The 16,407-nt window shown below is 44.4% G+C and overlaps 2 protein-coding genes across 3 annotated transcripts; both read right to left on the bottom strand.

Moving 5' to 3' along the window:
- Nucleotides 1-8,881: 8,881 nt before the first annotated feature.
- LOC9645582 (respiratory burst oxidase homolog protein A) lies at nt 8,882-12,910 on the bottom strand. The gene is made up of 15 exons (XM_024674986.1): nt 12,065-12,910; nt 11,848-12,010; nt 11,752-11,800; nt 11,563-11,676; nt 11,107-11,514; nt 10,659-11,045; nt 10,515-10,610; nt 10,350-10,465; nt 10,182-10,284; nt 10,097-10,131; nt 9,871-10,030; nt 9,648-9,803; nt 9,405-9,533; nt 9,264-9,342; nt 8,882-9,205 (listed from the first exon to the last, which is right to left on the bottom strand). Exons 1-15 carry the CDS (start codon nt 12,582-12,584, stop codon nt 9,096-9,098), a joined length of 2,625 nt encoding a protein of 874 aa, XP_024530754.1. The 5' UTR covers nt 12,585-12,910; the 3' UTR covers nt 8,882-9,095.
- Nucleotides 12,911-13,234: 324 nt separating this feature from the next.
- On the bottom strand, nt 13,235-16,371 carry LOC9645581 (protein IQ-DOMAIN 1). 2 transcript variants are annotated; one of them, XM_002969780.2, is made up of 6 exons: nt 15,875-16,371; nt 15,587-15,723; nt 15,230-15,538; nt 14,951-15,169; nt 14,766-14,885; nt 13,235-14,393 (listed from the first exon to the last, which is right to left on the bottom strand). In XM_002969780.2, the coding sequence occupies exons 2-6, from the start codon at nt 15,668-15,670 to the stop codon at nt 13,314-13,316; spliced, it is 1,812 nt and encodes a 603-aa protein (XP_002969826.1). In that variant the 5' UTR covers nt 15,671-15,723; nt 15,875-16,371; the 3' UTR covers nt 13,235-13,313. The 2 variants fall into 2 exon arrangements, with proteins under 2 accessions (XP_002969826.1, XP_024530755.1); XM_024674987.1 differs by having other exon boundaries at nt 13,235-14,366.
- Nucleotides 16,372-16,407: the final 36 nt, after the last annotated feature.

Genomic DNA, 16,407 nt, shown 5'->3' with positions numbered 1-16,407 from the left:
GAAAAAGCTAAATCCCAAAAGTATGAAATTAATCTTTATAACTTATACATAAGATAATGCCATTAGAAGAAAAACTTACAAATTGTGGGATCTTGTATCTCACAAGGTCCTTGTAAGTATGAATGTCATATTCAATGAAAATAACTTCTTCAAAATCCATTTTTAATTGATGAGGCTCAACTTTATCCTTTAATCCCACTCATGGGAAATGGTCCACTCTTACCTCTGCCCCTAGTATTTATGCATTGCCACCAAAGCTTCCTCTAGGGAATCTTCACCTTTAAACATGCTTGAACTATTAATTCTTGTCTAATCAAGGATAAGCTCACCACCTTATCGACTTTGATTCGATGCCAATTCTTCTGAGAATATCAACCTTAATTGAAAGTCCAAGAAAATGTTAAACAAATACTGTGGAGTTTAACGTCTTTTAAAGCCTTAAGTATACCAACATTCCCATGACCTATAATCAAATTGTTTCAATTTGAGGCTTCATTTTGGATGGAAGCTATTGTGGAAGAAGTTATTTCCATTCAAGTTAACAACACTTATGTTCAAGTAAATTCAATAGTGGAGTTGTATGGCAATTGTGAAAAGTTTTGTATGGTTTGAAACAAAGCTCTTATATTTGATATAAAAAATTTGATGCTACCTTATATGCTCAAGGCTTTCATTATTCCCATGCTAATCACAACTAGGAGCATGCTCATCATAACTCTCTATGATAATGATTGCTAATAATTGGTGATGACCCAATACCATTGCTAGTAATTCTAAAGGACCTTGGCCAAGTCTACTATTTTCTTGGCTATGAGATCACACACAATCCCATGTCCTGTGGCTACATACGCAGCTAACAACATAAGGTCAAAGTCTTGCTTGATTGGTTTGGCATATGCAATTGCCACCCCATTAAGATGTTGATGGTTGTCAATGGCATCGATCTCATAGTTGAGCAATTAGGTGTGCCTCTACCTGCCAGGACTCTCTATTGCCATCTTATTAGTTTCTTTATGTATTTGGCACTGATGACTCACCATGACATTATATATATAACTATGGAGTACAGCATATCACCAACCACTATGCATTGTCAATCCAAGCATATTATCAAATACCTTTGGGCATTATAGATTATGGCATTTCTTATTCAAGAGGCAATGCATTATTGACATGCTACATGAATCTTAGTTTTGCCAACAATAAAGGCCATTGCTCGACTTCTAACATTTGCCTTTGCTTCTTAGGAGGTGTCATTGCATGAGCCTCCAAGTGACAATCTATCGTGGTGCTTTCACCAAGAAGTTGAGTACATCACACTCACTATTGGTAGTAGGGAAGTGATCTAGGCTCAGAGGCTACTGCTAATGCACAAGATGATCCTATTCTTTGGTGTGATAACTTGAGTAGCATTGTCATATCCAAGAGTCCTATTTAGCATGCTTGCTTAAAGCACATTAATATAATGCATGTAATCATGGGATAAAATTTAAATATATTGTCATTATAAATCCTTAGAATCTTGGGGGATAAATGAGGATAAAATAGCCACTAAAGGCTCCTTTATTAAGCAATTGCCCCTTTTTTAATTGGCTTAAGGAGAGAGATAAGATGTGCTATATGTGGTATTAAAGAAAATGGAATGGGTTTGATTTCTATTAATTAGTGGCTACTTAAAATATAACATACCCTTGAGTAAGGTATATTCCTACCCCTAAATTTGAAATCATATATATTGTGTATATATATGTACATCCTTTCTCTTGTGGAGCAAGGTATATTCCTACCTCTAAATTTAAAATTATACAAATTGGGCATCCACATATACGTCCTTTGTTTATAGATATTAAGTATATTCTTACTCCTAAATTTGAAATTGTATGTATTGAGCATCCATACATATATCCCTGCTTTTGTAGAGTATCCACAGACAAAAGTATCGATCATGGGACTGTGGTATATGTGAATAATTAGTTGCCTCACATGGAATAGCCAATCTATACAATGGAAGGATTGGTAGATTTAATGTAGAAATGGAGGTGATGGTTCCTCTTGGCTCAATAAAGGTTTTTAGTCAATAATTAATAAGAATATTGACATCTTTAAAACGGGAGTGAGTGTAACATATGTGATCATAGGATATTTATCACCATAGATCCTTAGAATTTTAGGGGATAAATAGGGATAAAATCTAAGAGAGAGAAATAAAGTGCATTACATAGATACCCATAGTCCTATTTGTAACACTCTCCCCCTCTTAGTGAAGATTGATGTCCTTATAAATACATACTTTAGTTTAGATCACCACTAAGGAAACAACTTTAGAAAAAAGTTTATGGTATTCATACGTTGTGGGAAATGCATCAATTTAAATGAGTTATAAGGCAACTTCTTTGGTTAACGCAAATGTGTTATAACTTAAACACCTTCTAACCGTCACTGACAAGGAAATGACTAATGGAGTTAGCCACCCTTACTACTCTAGGTATCACCCAACTTACAAAAGAGTGATATGCCCCTACCTGTAAGTGATATAGAAAGAGAAGCTAAAGGCCCCAAACCTCATGAGCAAAGAAATTAAATCCATCAGTAAGGCTTAGATAGACTATTGTAAACAGGTAGTTAGAATTATTTATATAGTCACGCCTTTGGGGGATAAATGGGGATAAAATAACCATTAAAGGCTCTCTCATTAAGCAATTGCCCCTTTTTTCCAATTGGCTTAAGGGGAGAGCAATAAAATATGCTACAATTGAAGTCTAATTTCACTACATCTTGGCAGTCTAACACCTTGGGACAAAGGACATGCTAGTTGACCTTCTCACCAAGCTATTGGGACCACATTAGTTTTACCTTCTATATAATAAATTTGGTTTGGTCTATGGCTTTGGTTTAGGGGTGAGTGTTACAAGACACACCTTGCCATATATATGTTAGGGCTTTTTGTTCTGTCTACGAGTGCAGTGTGCTTGATCCTAACTTCCTCTGTCCCAACAAATCCATTAGGCAAGAGATAGATACCAGGAATATTCTGATCCTTTGAATATTCCTTCTTCTTCAATAAAGTGCATGCTTGAGCGCGAGAGAAAGGGGGATTGTCATTTATGCACACACGAGAGTGAGTGTGAGAGAAGGTTGAGGCTAGAGCATTAAAAAGTTGCAACTCCACTAGGGATTAACTGGATTCCTAACCCTAGAATCTTGGTTCATGGTTTAGTTTTTATCTTGTTCTCATTGATTCTTGCTTTAGATTGGTTTTCTACAGTCCTTAATGGTTTATTAGGAGAATGACATGTCTTGGGAGTTGTGGATGGATCCATTATAGCTTCTTCTCAAGCCCCCTTCATGCCAAGTTTAGTTCATTTATGTGCTTAGTTTTCACTTTGGTGTTGAATCACGACTATATTAGGGATTTTTCTTTGAATTTGAGAGCATGGACATATAGATCTAGACCAAGGCTTTTCAATGGTGTGCCAAAGATGTGCACAAAGGTGTGATATATAGATTACTCACGCTCACTACTCTATTTTGTTGTGAGGAAAGAGCAAATGTTAATGTGTATAATGTAGCAATCTTTCTTGCATTCCGACTTCTTGGGTAATCAGGTTTAAGCCTAGTGCACACTAGGTTCATGGAAATTGAAGGAATCAGAAAAGAGATAAGTAGCAACAAGAAAAAACTCCATCTTCTTTTAGCAAATCTGGTGAGAATTTAGCCTCATTTTCCTTATTTTTGTAGGTTTTGTCATGGTTGGAGTGACCTTTGATCATAGATTTATTTGAGAGGATTCTTATTTTTCCTTGTCGCATTTTGTATGCCTTTTTATTGCGTTCTTGGAGTCCAAAAATCTTGATATTAGATATTATCTTAAGTTTCTGCTAAAGTATGTCAAGTTTGAATTGGTTTTGATTTGAGTGAGAAAGAAACATTTCATATCACCCTTTGTTGTGAGTGAATGTTTTCTTTTTATAGTTTTAAGGGCAAAGTGCAAGGCTTTTTCAACTTTTCTTTGTGTAGATATGGATAATTTTGTCTTAACTTTCTTTTGAGTTCAAAACTAGCCTAAATTTCATTTATAGAAGTTTTTTTGTCTTTGTCTTGTGTGTCAAACCAAGTTGAGTGGTATTTCCACATAGTTGGAGAGATATTTTTAATCAATTTTCCTTCTATGAGAGTTGAGAGCCAATTTAAGGGCCAATTCAATGTCTACAGTAAGAATTCTTCATCAAAATCCCAACAATAGTTCTTCCTATCATTCCATAATCATGCTCTGCTAGAGGGCCTTGGATGAGCTCTTTAGTGAAAGAAGCCCTAAGCTTGGTGGCATCTTGGCATTTTTGGTGTCATCTCTTTGCCACCTTTTGTTGCAACTTAGGCTTGAGGCCTTGGATGAGACATTAGTAACCTTCTTCTGTGTAGCCTTGTGATCTAGGTAGAGCTTCCAAAAGGCCATCAATCAAATGGTATAATCGAAGATTGATTTATTCACACTTTATTAAAACTAAAAAAGATCTTGCATAAGCTATTGCAATGGGATCTTATAAGAGAATGTGCTTTAGAAGGATGTAAATAGTGCCTTAAAGTTTTATTTCTCTCCTAGCTCTAACATAACGTTATGCTCAGCCATGCATAGACTATGAGAAGGCTTCACACTTTATGGCATTGTCATTTATGTAATTCCTAGAGCAATAGGATGAAAACATCACAATATAATCATCCACTAATATCCCCAAGCTCGACTCAAAGCAGCTCCATTCCTCACTATAAAATGTGGACAGCTGGTGCTAAAAGTGGAGGGGGTGTGGGTTCTTGTGCTAGTGGGATAGGAACTTGATGAACTCTTTCTGGTTGCTAGGGAAAAGATCACCTCTAGCTAAGTTGAAATGAGTCATTCCACTCAAATCCTTTGTCTTGACATCTGTGTCAAAGTTAGAAGACTTGCTTGCCAAAAGTGCTATGTGATAATCAACTTCTTGGTGAAACTAAGAAAACTTTCCACATTGCTAAAGAATAGTATAAAATCCAATGATAATGCCTTTTTGAAAATGCCAAGTCAAAACTAGCATGAAAAACTTGACTTGCTGCAAATGTTTAGTCGCATCTAGCTAGCAGCCAAGCAAATGAGTTCAGCCATAGAATCAGCATTAGCTGAATTTAAGGAATACAAAGTGCTTCTCTAACAGCAATAGGAGCAACAGCTCAAACTGGTTGAGGAGATTTGAGCTATAAGACTCTTAGCTGAGACATGTCCTCTTCATTGTCCACGCTAGTGTGCTTGAACACTCATGATACAACATGTTATTGGCATCTCCACCTGAAGCTGCATTCTCCTTGACAACAGCTTATCCAGAGGCAGCCTTTTGTGGATCACTCTACCTTGGCATCATCCTCATCTGGAAATTACCATAAGATTCTCTAGCAAAGAGCTATTGAAGTAGCACGTTCAACATCCAGTAATTGTGGAAGAGCTCTAGCTCACATCAACCTGATCAAAAATGATGAGGAAGAGGCATAGAAGTAGAAGCTTGCAGTAGCAACTCATGTAGCTGCCCAGGAATTAGACGGAAAGGTAGAAACAAATATCAAGGATTCCATTCAAGTGACTTTTTTCTCAGTGCTCCTGCCTTCTAAGGTACCAGATCTTTGAGCTCGCTTAACCGCTTTTTTGTTTGTGTTTTCCGCAGGGATGCTTCATTAAACGCGGCTATGCCTCTCCAACGTCTTTTCCGTTGGATTCCATCGACCTGGGACAGGGGGATATGTGAAGGATATGTGGAGGAAATGGAGTGCTCTCTCGAGCCTCTGGGGGTTCATTACGTGCAAGGGTGAGCGATTGCGGGTGCGATTAAATCGATCCATTGGTGGATCGACGTCAACTGAGATTTCAGTAAGTGATTTTCTTTCTTTCTCTCGGAAAAGAAAACGTTCTCAAAGAATTTTCATGCAGTTGTTCTTCAAGTCTTAATCAAGTACCTCTAGGTTTTTAAGTTTTAATGCAACTAAGGCTTTAAAAATTTAATCACTAGATTGCAAAATTTGAAAATATTTTGGGGGGATGAACTAGCTGGCGTTGTTGTTTATTGCGCTTTGTGGTGTTAGGCAATAGCCACATCTTTGGTGTTGAGGCGATTCTATTCTTCCATCGTTGGTGAGTGAAGCAAGTTTTCAACCGATGTGCTGCTCTGCAGGATATCTTCGTAGTCTTTCCAATGTTTCGTTCCTTGCTTTTTTCTAACTCTGTGGTGTGTAGGTTTGGGAACGATTACTGGCTTCCAAAACTTGGGGAGTTGCTGCATCCTTACAGGCAAAAATTACTTCTCTCAACTTTCAAGTGTTGACACTTTTCTCGAACTCACACAGCAGCACGGTCTGACTACATTCTCAATTGATCAAAGGTCTAGTACGACTCCAAGACCCAGAATTGTTTCTCATCTTTCAGGCTTTCATCAGCAGAGGAAGTGCTAAGGACTTATACCTGGTGAGAGCTCGAACAAGATCGCTGAAAGGGGATGTCTCGATCAACTTACCACTTCTTTTAAAGCTTGTTGGATACTCGTTTTAATTGGCTGTCATGGAAGAGGTGCATGTACCTCCTGCCAATATGCTTGGGCATCGGGGACAAGGATTTGGCATCGGTCTTGATGGAGGTCGGGTTTGATGACTGTTTTGTTTTGCTATCATAACTTGTTTCATCTTATATTAGTGTTGGGGGGAGCACAGCCTCGATACTGTTCACGTCTACTCCCAAACAAGTAACTGAATATCTTAATGCATCCTATGGTTGAACACTGCTTCTTTTTTAAAGCCACATCGTTCTTTAGCATTGAATTCTCGAAACTTGTGTCCTATTTTCAGAATATTATAGGTTTTTGTGTATCACACGGTTGATGGTATCAAATGCCACTGCTGAAAAGCTGCAATGGCGAAAAGGTGGTTGTGCTCTAAACATGTTTGCTAGGGATGCTTGCTCTAACATAGCAAACGATGCATTACAACTTCATGGAGGAACTTAAAGACTACCCAGTAACAGGACAAGCTAGTGGTGGCTCTTGTAAATAATTTATTGTTTTCCAGGTTGAAAACCTGCTAGTCCATACCATACTCGAAGGGTACAACAGCCATTCCCTTACGGTAGCCAATCGATGTTCCAAAGGTTTAGTTTGTCTTGTTCTAAAGATCCTGTTTTAATTGGTATGTAGCCTGGAGGTCCGCCATATTAAGCGCATGAACAAGTTCAATGCGAGGGACTCCAAAGATGTAGATTCAGTTGGTGAGGTGGGTCTCATTTGTCTTAGACATTTAAATCTTTTGTTTCAGGTGGTCGCTTTGGAAAAGTTCAAGTGCTCGTCTTTTAAGCTCCATTTTGAAGCCTCGGCATTTACGACTGCTTTGGTATGTATGCTCATTACTGTGGACTCTCCTGATGCATTTTTATGTCTAATTTAGGAGCAACATCATCTGAAGGATCGGAAGAAAGCTAAAAAGAAGGTTAAGGCAAGCACGGACAAACCTGCCAGTATTGCTACTGGTGACGTCAAGAAAATATTGTAGATACGGGCTCTAGTACTAGTGCCTCAACTTGAAGCAGCTAGTGATCTGCTCTTTTTTGCAGTTTTTCGTGTGTGTGTGTGTGTGTGTGTTAGTTAAAATGTCTGCAGATAGCGTTTTGGAACCCAAAACGGTTCCTGAATCCGAGCGAAATAGCAAGATCATTGGAGGTGGAGAACTGGAAGAATATAATATGGAGAAGCAGAAATCACTGGAATTTTGGCACGTCTGTTTTTGAAACGCTGACGCTCGGTTTAGCAGCACCTTTTTCCAATTGACGACAAGACTAAAACATCCGCACCTTGAGCTGACGCTAAAGGCCTCAAAAAGCATAAGCTCTGTTCTACAGCATTTGTGTCAGAAATGTGGTCGCTGCCCTTCGGCCAGCGGCTTTGGCGAGATGAGGTAAGCTAACAGTTCGACGTGCTTGCAAATCTTGCGGGCTTTTGCAGGATTTACTGGGAGCTTATTCGGTTGATCGCTTCATTGTATTGAATGACGCCTCCAAGCACGACACCGATCGATATTCTTTGACGCCTTCGGTGTGGGGAGGTGAAGAAACATGCGATGAGTTTTCTTTCAAAACGGAGCACATTCGGGTTGTGCCACCAGCTCGGGTATGCATGCTTCCAGCGTCTCTCTGTGTTTTTATTTACTCCAGCGTTTTATGTCCAGGAATCTGCCGCTTGTTCGCTACTCGGGACGTCGCAAGGCACATCCAGCTCTGATTTGCTCCGCTCATCGGCTTTGGACCTGTATTGGGTGAGCGATTCTTCATTGCAGTGGAAAACTTGTTTTTGCATTAACTTTGCTCGTGTACCGTCCTGTTTGGCCGATTCATTGGGAGCTGTGGGTGGGACGTTCGAGCACAGGCAAAGCCTGCTGTTAAACGGGAACTCGTCGCTTGGTATATCTACGAGTTTGTTCCCGGACAGCCTGGACGACTTTGCTCAACAAACTCCAGGCGTGCTACTCTCGCCTAATGACATCCAAATGGTTGAAGTGGATCGTCAGTGAGAGAGTGCGTCCATCTTGACAGCTCCCCACAACGGAAGCAACAGAGCGGGGTTGTTCAAGCAAGTTGGCATGCCGCGGGGTTTAGGTTTTCTTTCCAACCAACAAACTGCATTAAAGCGATCCTCGCACCGCAATAAGAGATCAACAAACATAGCTGAGAGAGCAATGCGTAAGTATTGTTATCAAGAGCTGAGACGCTCACAATTTTATATTGCTGGTTGTTTTAGCATCACATAGCCGTGGATTCTTCTTGCGGTGGATGACGATAGATTTTGGTGGCCAGCCAAACCTTTGGAAAGATTTTGGAGCACCGACATGGCAGGTACAATGTGGATTTGTAATTTATTTTCGTGTTGCGATAGCTATACATAATATATCCAGTGGTGACGTGGTCCAGGCCCGCTGACAATGGCCACCAAACTTCTACTGGGATGAGGTAGAGCGTCGTGCTCTTGCATAAAAGGCTACCACTGTTGCAGCGAAGAGAAAGAGAGGTTCTTCCTCTTTTTCCACTGCTCTTTTCGCGCGGCCTAAAAGTTCTCCTTGTGGAATATAAATTTGGTGTTGGACTCTTGGGAATATTTCCGGGACAGCACATCTAACTCTTTGGCGACTTGCGAAGGCCCGCAGTAGAACACTCCTAACAACAACCAAAGTAAGTGGAGTTTGCTCTCATCATTTTCTTCTCTTCTTCTTACCTATCCTTGAATTGTCGTGTGTGGCAGTGAGACGTGCGAACACCTTGTCCCAGTTTGGCCTTGCGAAGTGAGTGCGTGCCTGGGCACAAAGAAGAAGAAAAGAAGATCTTAGCGAAAGCTCTGGGGATGAAAGTTTTTTACCCGGGTGCCCGAGACGATATCCACGCCGTTTTTGGTGTGGTGTAGAGCTTGTACCATTGCAATGAGAGCCGAGCGCGCGTCACCTTCCTCGTACACGCTTGTGAGGTAGTTGTGCATCTCAATTACTGCCTGCGGAAGCAAAACCTTTATACGTCAGCAATAAATCTTTTCTTTTGAGTCAATCAACCAAGAGCTTCTATCGTGGTTGCGGGGCTGACTTAAGATTGGTGACGAGTGGCTGACCTTGTGATCTATTTCGGCCACCTCATTCATGACGCCTTTGAACCACTCGAACGAGCCTTGCTCTCTGGTGACCCAGTAGAAGTAGGCGTTTGTTGGGCCACGAGACTTGCGGCTCTTTCTTCTCGGGCTATCAAACGGCTTGCTAAAGTCTATGTCCTGCGAGCAAGCAAGCAACACAACTTGTGCTAAGAAAAGAACAAGAAAACAAAAGAGAGAAGCTTACCGACTGTTGCTCCGTGGATTTGATGTTGTTGAGCATGTCCTTTAAGATGCTGATAAAAGGTGTAGCTCCGATTCCCAAGCCAACGAGGAGCATCACGTCATACTTTCGGTAGTCCTGAGCAGGAGCGCCATAAGGTCCATCAATGTAGAGCTTTGGAAACCTGTCAGGGGATGTAAGCCAGCCAGCCGCGGACTAACGGAAACGTTTGGTTGTTGGGATCACTGACCGTGAATCGTCGATGGAAGAGCTAGTGTCAACTGCCTACGCACAACTGTGGATCAGGACAGGCATTGAAGGGGAAGCAAACAAACCTTGGCAAAGATTTTCCTCATTTCCTTGGTCCAGTCCCCCACCGTCCGTATGTGCACATTTAAAAACTCGTCGTCGGGCGCAGACGTGATCGAGAAGGGATGCCTGGCCACACAAAAGAAGAAGAAAAAGTGTTTCAATCTGCTTGCTAGGGTCACCAAGATTTTTACCACTCGAATGGCGAGATCGCTGGACACTGCAGAAACATGTACATGCCACTCCGATACTTGAAGCCTGGAGGTTTTGTCATGTCCAAGGCAAGAACGTTGCCAGGATGAATTGCTGCCTGTGAAACAAAGTTTCAGCGTGAGAGACAATTTGCTGCGGAAAGTTACCTTTACTATGTTGACTCGATGCTGCCTCGATCTTAAAACGCGCAGGAACCTCTCGCCAACGTACAGCAGCAATGGACAGGATAGATATATCCACGTCTGCAGTACAAAAAATATCAGAAGTCAATCAGATCATAATGTAGGTACCGTCTTTTGCTGCCAGTCTGGGGTCAGGAAGAGAAACACCGAGTGTATGATCAGCAGGGCGTAGACCAAAATAAAAAGATGATGCGAGTACCAAAATGCGTTGAATCCTGTTAACCTGTGGAGGGGCCAAGGGAGCCTGACGATGTTCTTGCGGGACCAGTGCGTTGCAAGAAGGAAAGCTATCGACATCAGGACCACCATAATAATCCCCGTAATCCCCTCAATCGAAGCCAATATGCCAAGGAAAGATGGTTGCCGGCCGTGGAAACCATGCCCAATAGTATCAAGAAATATACGACTGTTTGCGTTGGCCATCTTGGGGAAGTCACAAGCAATATGAGTTCCTCCGTGAAGCAAAACGCCGAACAAAATCGCTGCAGCAATAAGCTGGAAAACAGGCCATCGTAAGAAAGCATGCGTACAAACACAGGAACAAACGAAGTCATACCTTGTGAAAGTTGATGTTGTCGTTGAAAGGTAGTATGGATCCGAAAACAGTGGAGCGTAAGGACGTGATTGTGATCCTGCAAACTGGCAGCAGGACCAATGCCATGTTGAGTTTCAAAGTCTCCGCAGCGCCTTTGGCCGTGCACACACAGTATCCCATGATCTTAAAAGCGGCTCTGTTCTTGTACTCTATGAACTTCCAGGTGAAAAGACCGGTCATGGCGAGAAACCACACGCACAGCACCCATATCCGCTGCCAGTTGTCCAGAGCGAAGTACTTGATCGTTCTCTGGAGTAAATGCAATCGGTTTCTTCTTCGAGAGTGTAAAGTTGGAGCACACGCGTACCCATAGGACGGATCCTCAGCGAGTGCGATCGGCTCTCGCATCAACCGTTCAAGTTGTTTCACCTGAAATAAGTTGAACGTTGAAAGGTTGCGTGGTAGGAAGCTTCTTACCTCAATATATCCTTGTTTATTCTGATCGAGTTCTCCCATGATGAGAGCTGCGTATTCTTCAGCTTGCTCTTGCAGAAACGAGAGCTTGTTCGCCGACGCACTGAGTAGAATTATCTGCAATCCGGGGCTTGTTCCTTTAGTTTAGCGCTCAAACAAAAGCAGAGGGAGTAAAATCAACTCCATATGTACCTCTTTCACTTCGTTTTCTGATATGCGACCGTCCAGATCCGTGTCACACCTATGGATAAAATTTAGAACAATCAAAGAAAAGACTGGACAACTTACAAGTCAAAAAATGTTTGCAATCGAGAGCTAAATCTCTTGTCCGTGATTTGAAGCCAAAAGTCCCGGAGTTCTTCCTTCGAAGCGGTCCACAGCTCGTCATGGCCTTTCCGCCGGGCTAGAGCATCAAACAGCAACTCCGCAAATTCCTTGGAATCGCTCATTCCTGAGTAGTTAACGATCGTCAGCTTTTCCATCAAACTCTGTCTTGTTGGCTTACCAATGCATTCCCCAAAGTCCGAGCGTGAAAGCCGACACTCCTCGTTGGCGAGCTTGTGAAATCTAAGCTCCACAGCCTCCCACTGAGACTTTGCGTTCTTGCTGGCAATTGTCTTCTCGATGAAGCGCAAGCCCTCGATCGCATACTCCGTGCCGGACATCGATCTCGAGAGCTGGCCGCGCTCGCCATCCGGGGAGAAATTCAGCGGCAAAATCCGCGCGGAGCTCCCATTGCGCCCCACCTTCTTGAGCTCCATCTCCGATTTGCCATGATGCAACATTCTATCCCACGAATGCAAGCGGAGGATATTTTCGGGATTTCCAGCCGGGGCGACGCTCTTAAGCGAGATCGAATCCCTGTGAACGTCAAGCGTGACCTCGAGCACGATCTGGCTACTGCTGCTGCTGCTGCCGCCATGCAACACATCGCCGAGCTGCAAATGGAGCGAATTGGATCGCCTGCCGCTAGTGCTCGCCACTTCCCTGCTCACATCCATGCGAAATTCCCCCGATTCCTCCATCGCTCCCCGAAATATCGCTAGCTAGATCGCCAAGCCATGCGAAATCACTGAAGATCCCAGCAATGCTCCCGATATTTCACTTCACCTTCCTTATTGCCGCGAGAAATGGGAGCTTTCCAGGGATTCCTGTCACGGAACTGTCAAATGCGAGCCCAGCGAACCCTTGCCGGGAGAGTAAAGAAGAGAAAAGAAAGAAGTGGAAGAAGCGCTGTGTGCTGCGCCCTGGATCCTACTGCAACACTGATCAATGCTTCGCTTGTCAATGCCCCGGAAGGAGAAACCCTGCTAAAAAAATAGAGAAGATCGAAGGAACTAATCGATCGCCACTGCCACCGGCGCAGCCAATAAAAACCCCTACTAAAGATCATAAATGCACCTAACAGAGAGCTTACCCTATCTGGAATATGCCCATCCAACGGCCTGTGGCGTTTGGCGCCAATTCCAGCAATCCGTATGCACGGCTAGGAGAATATGCCACAGGTTTGACTGCCCGGTGTACGGAGGGCCAGTGAACGTTGTTTTTCCACTCCCGACATTTAAATTTCCTACAATAAGCTACTCCTAAGGATATTCTTCTTCGAGAAGCAAATCGAATTTGGTATATTTGAAAAGTATCTTTTTAAATTTTGAAATTTCCCGCGAGACACGAGTATGGAGGAGATATGTATTATTCACACACGAACTACGTATACTTACACTTCGTTGTCCTCCAGTTCTTTTGGAAGAAGACTAGAATCTAAAGGGCTTTCTCATGTCGCCATTGATGGACAAGCTCGCGTGGCCATCCTTGAGAGAGATCAAGGATCTATCCAGCGCCATGGATCCAGTGGAGAAGCCTCTGCCATTGCCGTGCTGCGAGGAGGAAGCGCTCCCGCCTCTTCTCAGCAGGGCTCCAGCGATGGAGCCAGCATTATTGGCGGCAGCGGTGGCGGAGGAGAAACTTCCACTGGCGGTGGTGGCGGCGAGGAGGAGGGCGTGCCCGCCATTCATGGAGTTTCTCATGCTCTTCCTGGGAGTGTCGGGCATCGTCAAGCCCAAGAGCTGCTCTGGCCTTTGCTTGGGCGTGCTGTGGGAGCGAACTTTGGCCTTGGACGACTGCGTGGTGGCCATGTAGCTCGGCACCGCCGCCGCCGGGAGCTCGGACGAGGATCCGGCGAGGGTGAGATCCATGTCCCGGATGATCCCCTGCTGGAAATCCTGGACAAAGCTCTGGTTTTCCGCGCTGGTACCCACACCAGCAGCAGCAGCGTTCTTGAGAGGCTTGAGGGTGTTCTTGGCGAAACAGTCGTCCAGAGCCAGGAGATCTTTTGGAGAAGCGGCAATGGCGGCAGCGCTGGAGGATTGATCGGCGTGGTGGTGGTGGTCGATCACTGGACTCGGGTGAGAGAGCAAGTTTTGCGCGTTGGGGGAAAGTCCGTGGCGATCAGTGGCGATTGGAGGCGCTGGATTCGTGGGGCTTGGAATCACGATCTTGTGCGCGTCCGGGATGGATTCCGAGGCGGAGCCGGATCGTTTCTTGGCGGGTTTTGCTATGGCTGTGTTGCTGCTCGGTGGTGTTGATGACAAAGGTGGTGGCGGCGGAGCTTTGGCTGGATTTAGCTTGTTGGCGGACTGGTTGTTATAGTCGACTTCGACGATCTTGGTGCAGCCGGAATCGACCGGACTGGTGGCCTCGAAAGGATTCTCCCAGGGCCGCGCCGCCATCCATCGCTCGAGCCAGCTCCAGCCCCAGTGCGGGGTGTCGGGCTCGCAGTCGATCACCATGGGTGATGCTGTTCGGCTCTGCAACTCGGCCAGCAACTTCGTCAGCTATATCATAGAAACAGAACCAAAGTAATTGACCATGAAAATGTGGCTATAATACACACACATCGTGATCTGGATGAACTTGCGAAAGAGTTTTGAGAATAGCGAGAAAGCCAGCTAGAGAAACATACGAAATAGTAAAAAGAGACCACCACCCGAACTTTGAGCAATCCATACATGCCAAAAGAAAGAAAAAAATCTCCAGGGATGTAAAAGATAGAATTTTGACGACTTTGAGAGCACAGAACCATCACTCGCAATCTATACATGCAAAAAGAAACATTGGACTCCAGAGATAGAAAAAGAGAAATTTGTTTTGAGACATGACAAACAAGCACGATTTTCTCTCAACATGAGCAAAATCCCTACACAGACCTGGTTTGATTGGGAGAATGCATAGGCCAGAGCTCGCTCCCGTTTCATCGCTCCCAGGTGCTTTCGCTCGTTCTTGGCATGGAAATCCTCCACAGTGCCAGTGCTTGCAATCCATCCATCCTACGATCGAAGAAAACAAAAAGAATGAAAAAATGGACTATCGAAAGAAAAAACAATGAACAAACCATGGATTTTCGATAGCGTCCCCTGCGCTCCAGGAGCTGCTGCTGGACAGCCTGACCTTCCTTGGACATCCGGACCCGGCGAGCTCGAACTCGGGCCTGGACTCGGACAAGAGCTTGCATGCATCGTAAAGTTATGGCGGCCTGCTTTCGAACTCGGTGGCCTCGAAACAATGCCTGGATCCTCACCACTGCCTTCAGCGCACGCAAAGCTCGCCGAGCCTAGAAAAACAATCAAGCTCTCGATAAGAAGCAAGGTGGCGAGCTCGAAGAACAACTTACTAAGTAGCCACGAAAGGCAGTCTGGATTTTGATAGCGGCCCATTCCTCGCGACTGATGAGCTCGAAAACTGGACTAGCGTAGTTTGCAGCGCCAGTGAGGCGGACCACCGCAGCAGCGGCATGAGCAGCAGCGACGGCGGCCTCGGCGGCGGCAGCGGACGCAGCCGCGATCGCAATCGCGTGCTTGGCCTGCTCGTTTTGGCTGTGATCCATCTCTCTCGCGGAACTGGAGCTGGATTTCACGAAGTCTGCCGGGGCCGCTGCTGATTTCCCAAAGCTCCATCGTCTCTTGTCTTTGCTGCTCTTCCTCTAAAGTGTGGAAAACATTATCATAGAAGTAAACTATCTGGAGCTTACCACATCTTGTTCTTCCACTGAGGTTTTTTTCGAGGATTTCTTGAGGCCAATCAAGGCCAGCAGCCACCGCGTAGACTTCCCCATGTCAATCAATCAAAGCGGCAGAAGAGAAGAAAGAAGGCGACGAAGCAGAAAACCTGCAAACCCATGCCAAAGGCAAAAGATTTAGATAGAGTGGACGAAGGAAAAGCGACAAAGAGATAGATCAAGGCTTGACTCTGTCTAGAACGCTACAGTACGGGTAGATCTCTCCAATTCCATCAAGCCATCATCTACTAGACACATTACCTCTCATCCAATTCGCCAATCTCCTCCCGAATCGCCAAGATCTACCCAAAAGCCAAGGGACATATTGATTGGATCTTCATCAATTCATCGCCAGGAGATCCAAGAAGGGAAAGGACGCGACGAAGGAATGTAGATCCAGATCCGCTTTAGCGGAGCAAAATGCCGATCGAGGCCGTCGCAATCACGCCCAGCAACGATCTTACGGGAAGAAAACCCAATCGATTTCACCAAATTCCCCACGAATTTCTCACACCATCTATCAATTCTTTGCGCAGCGCCACACAGAGAGCAATCAGACAAGCTCTCTCTTCTCTTCTTCTTCCTCGCTTGTTTCTTTTCTTTCCTCCTCTCTTACACACACACTCACACACCACTTTTGTTGGTGTGGCAACGCTTTCTTTCTTTCTTTCTTAGTGCTTCGCTGGCTACTGTGGCTTTGCCAGGGACAGTGTCCCTGACAAGGCCCCAGTGTAAATTCCCAGCCTCTCAACATAACACATGCTCCTGTGTTGTGTCGCGGGCCCGCCGTCACC

Source organism: Selaginella moellendorffii, unplaced genomic scaffold (assembly GCF_000143415.4).
Source record: "Selaginella moellendorffii unplaced genomic scaffold, v1.0 SELMOscaffold_13, whole genome shotgun sequence".
Taxonomy (NCBI): Eukaryota; Viridiplantae; Streptophyta; class Lycopodiopsida; order Selaginellales; family Selaginellaceae; genus Selaginella; species Selaginella moellendorffii.
This window is presented reverse-complemented; position numbering and strand designations above follow the sequence as displayed.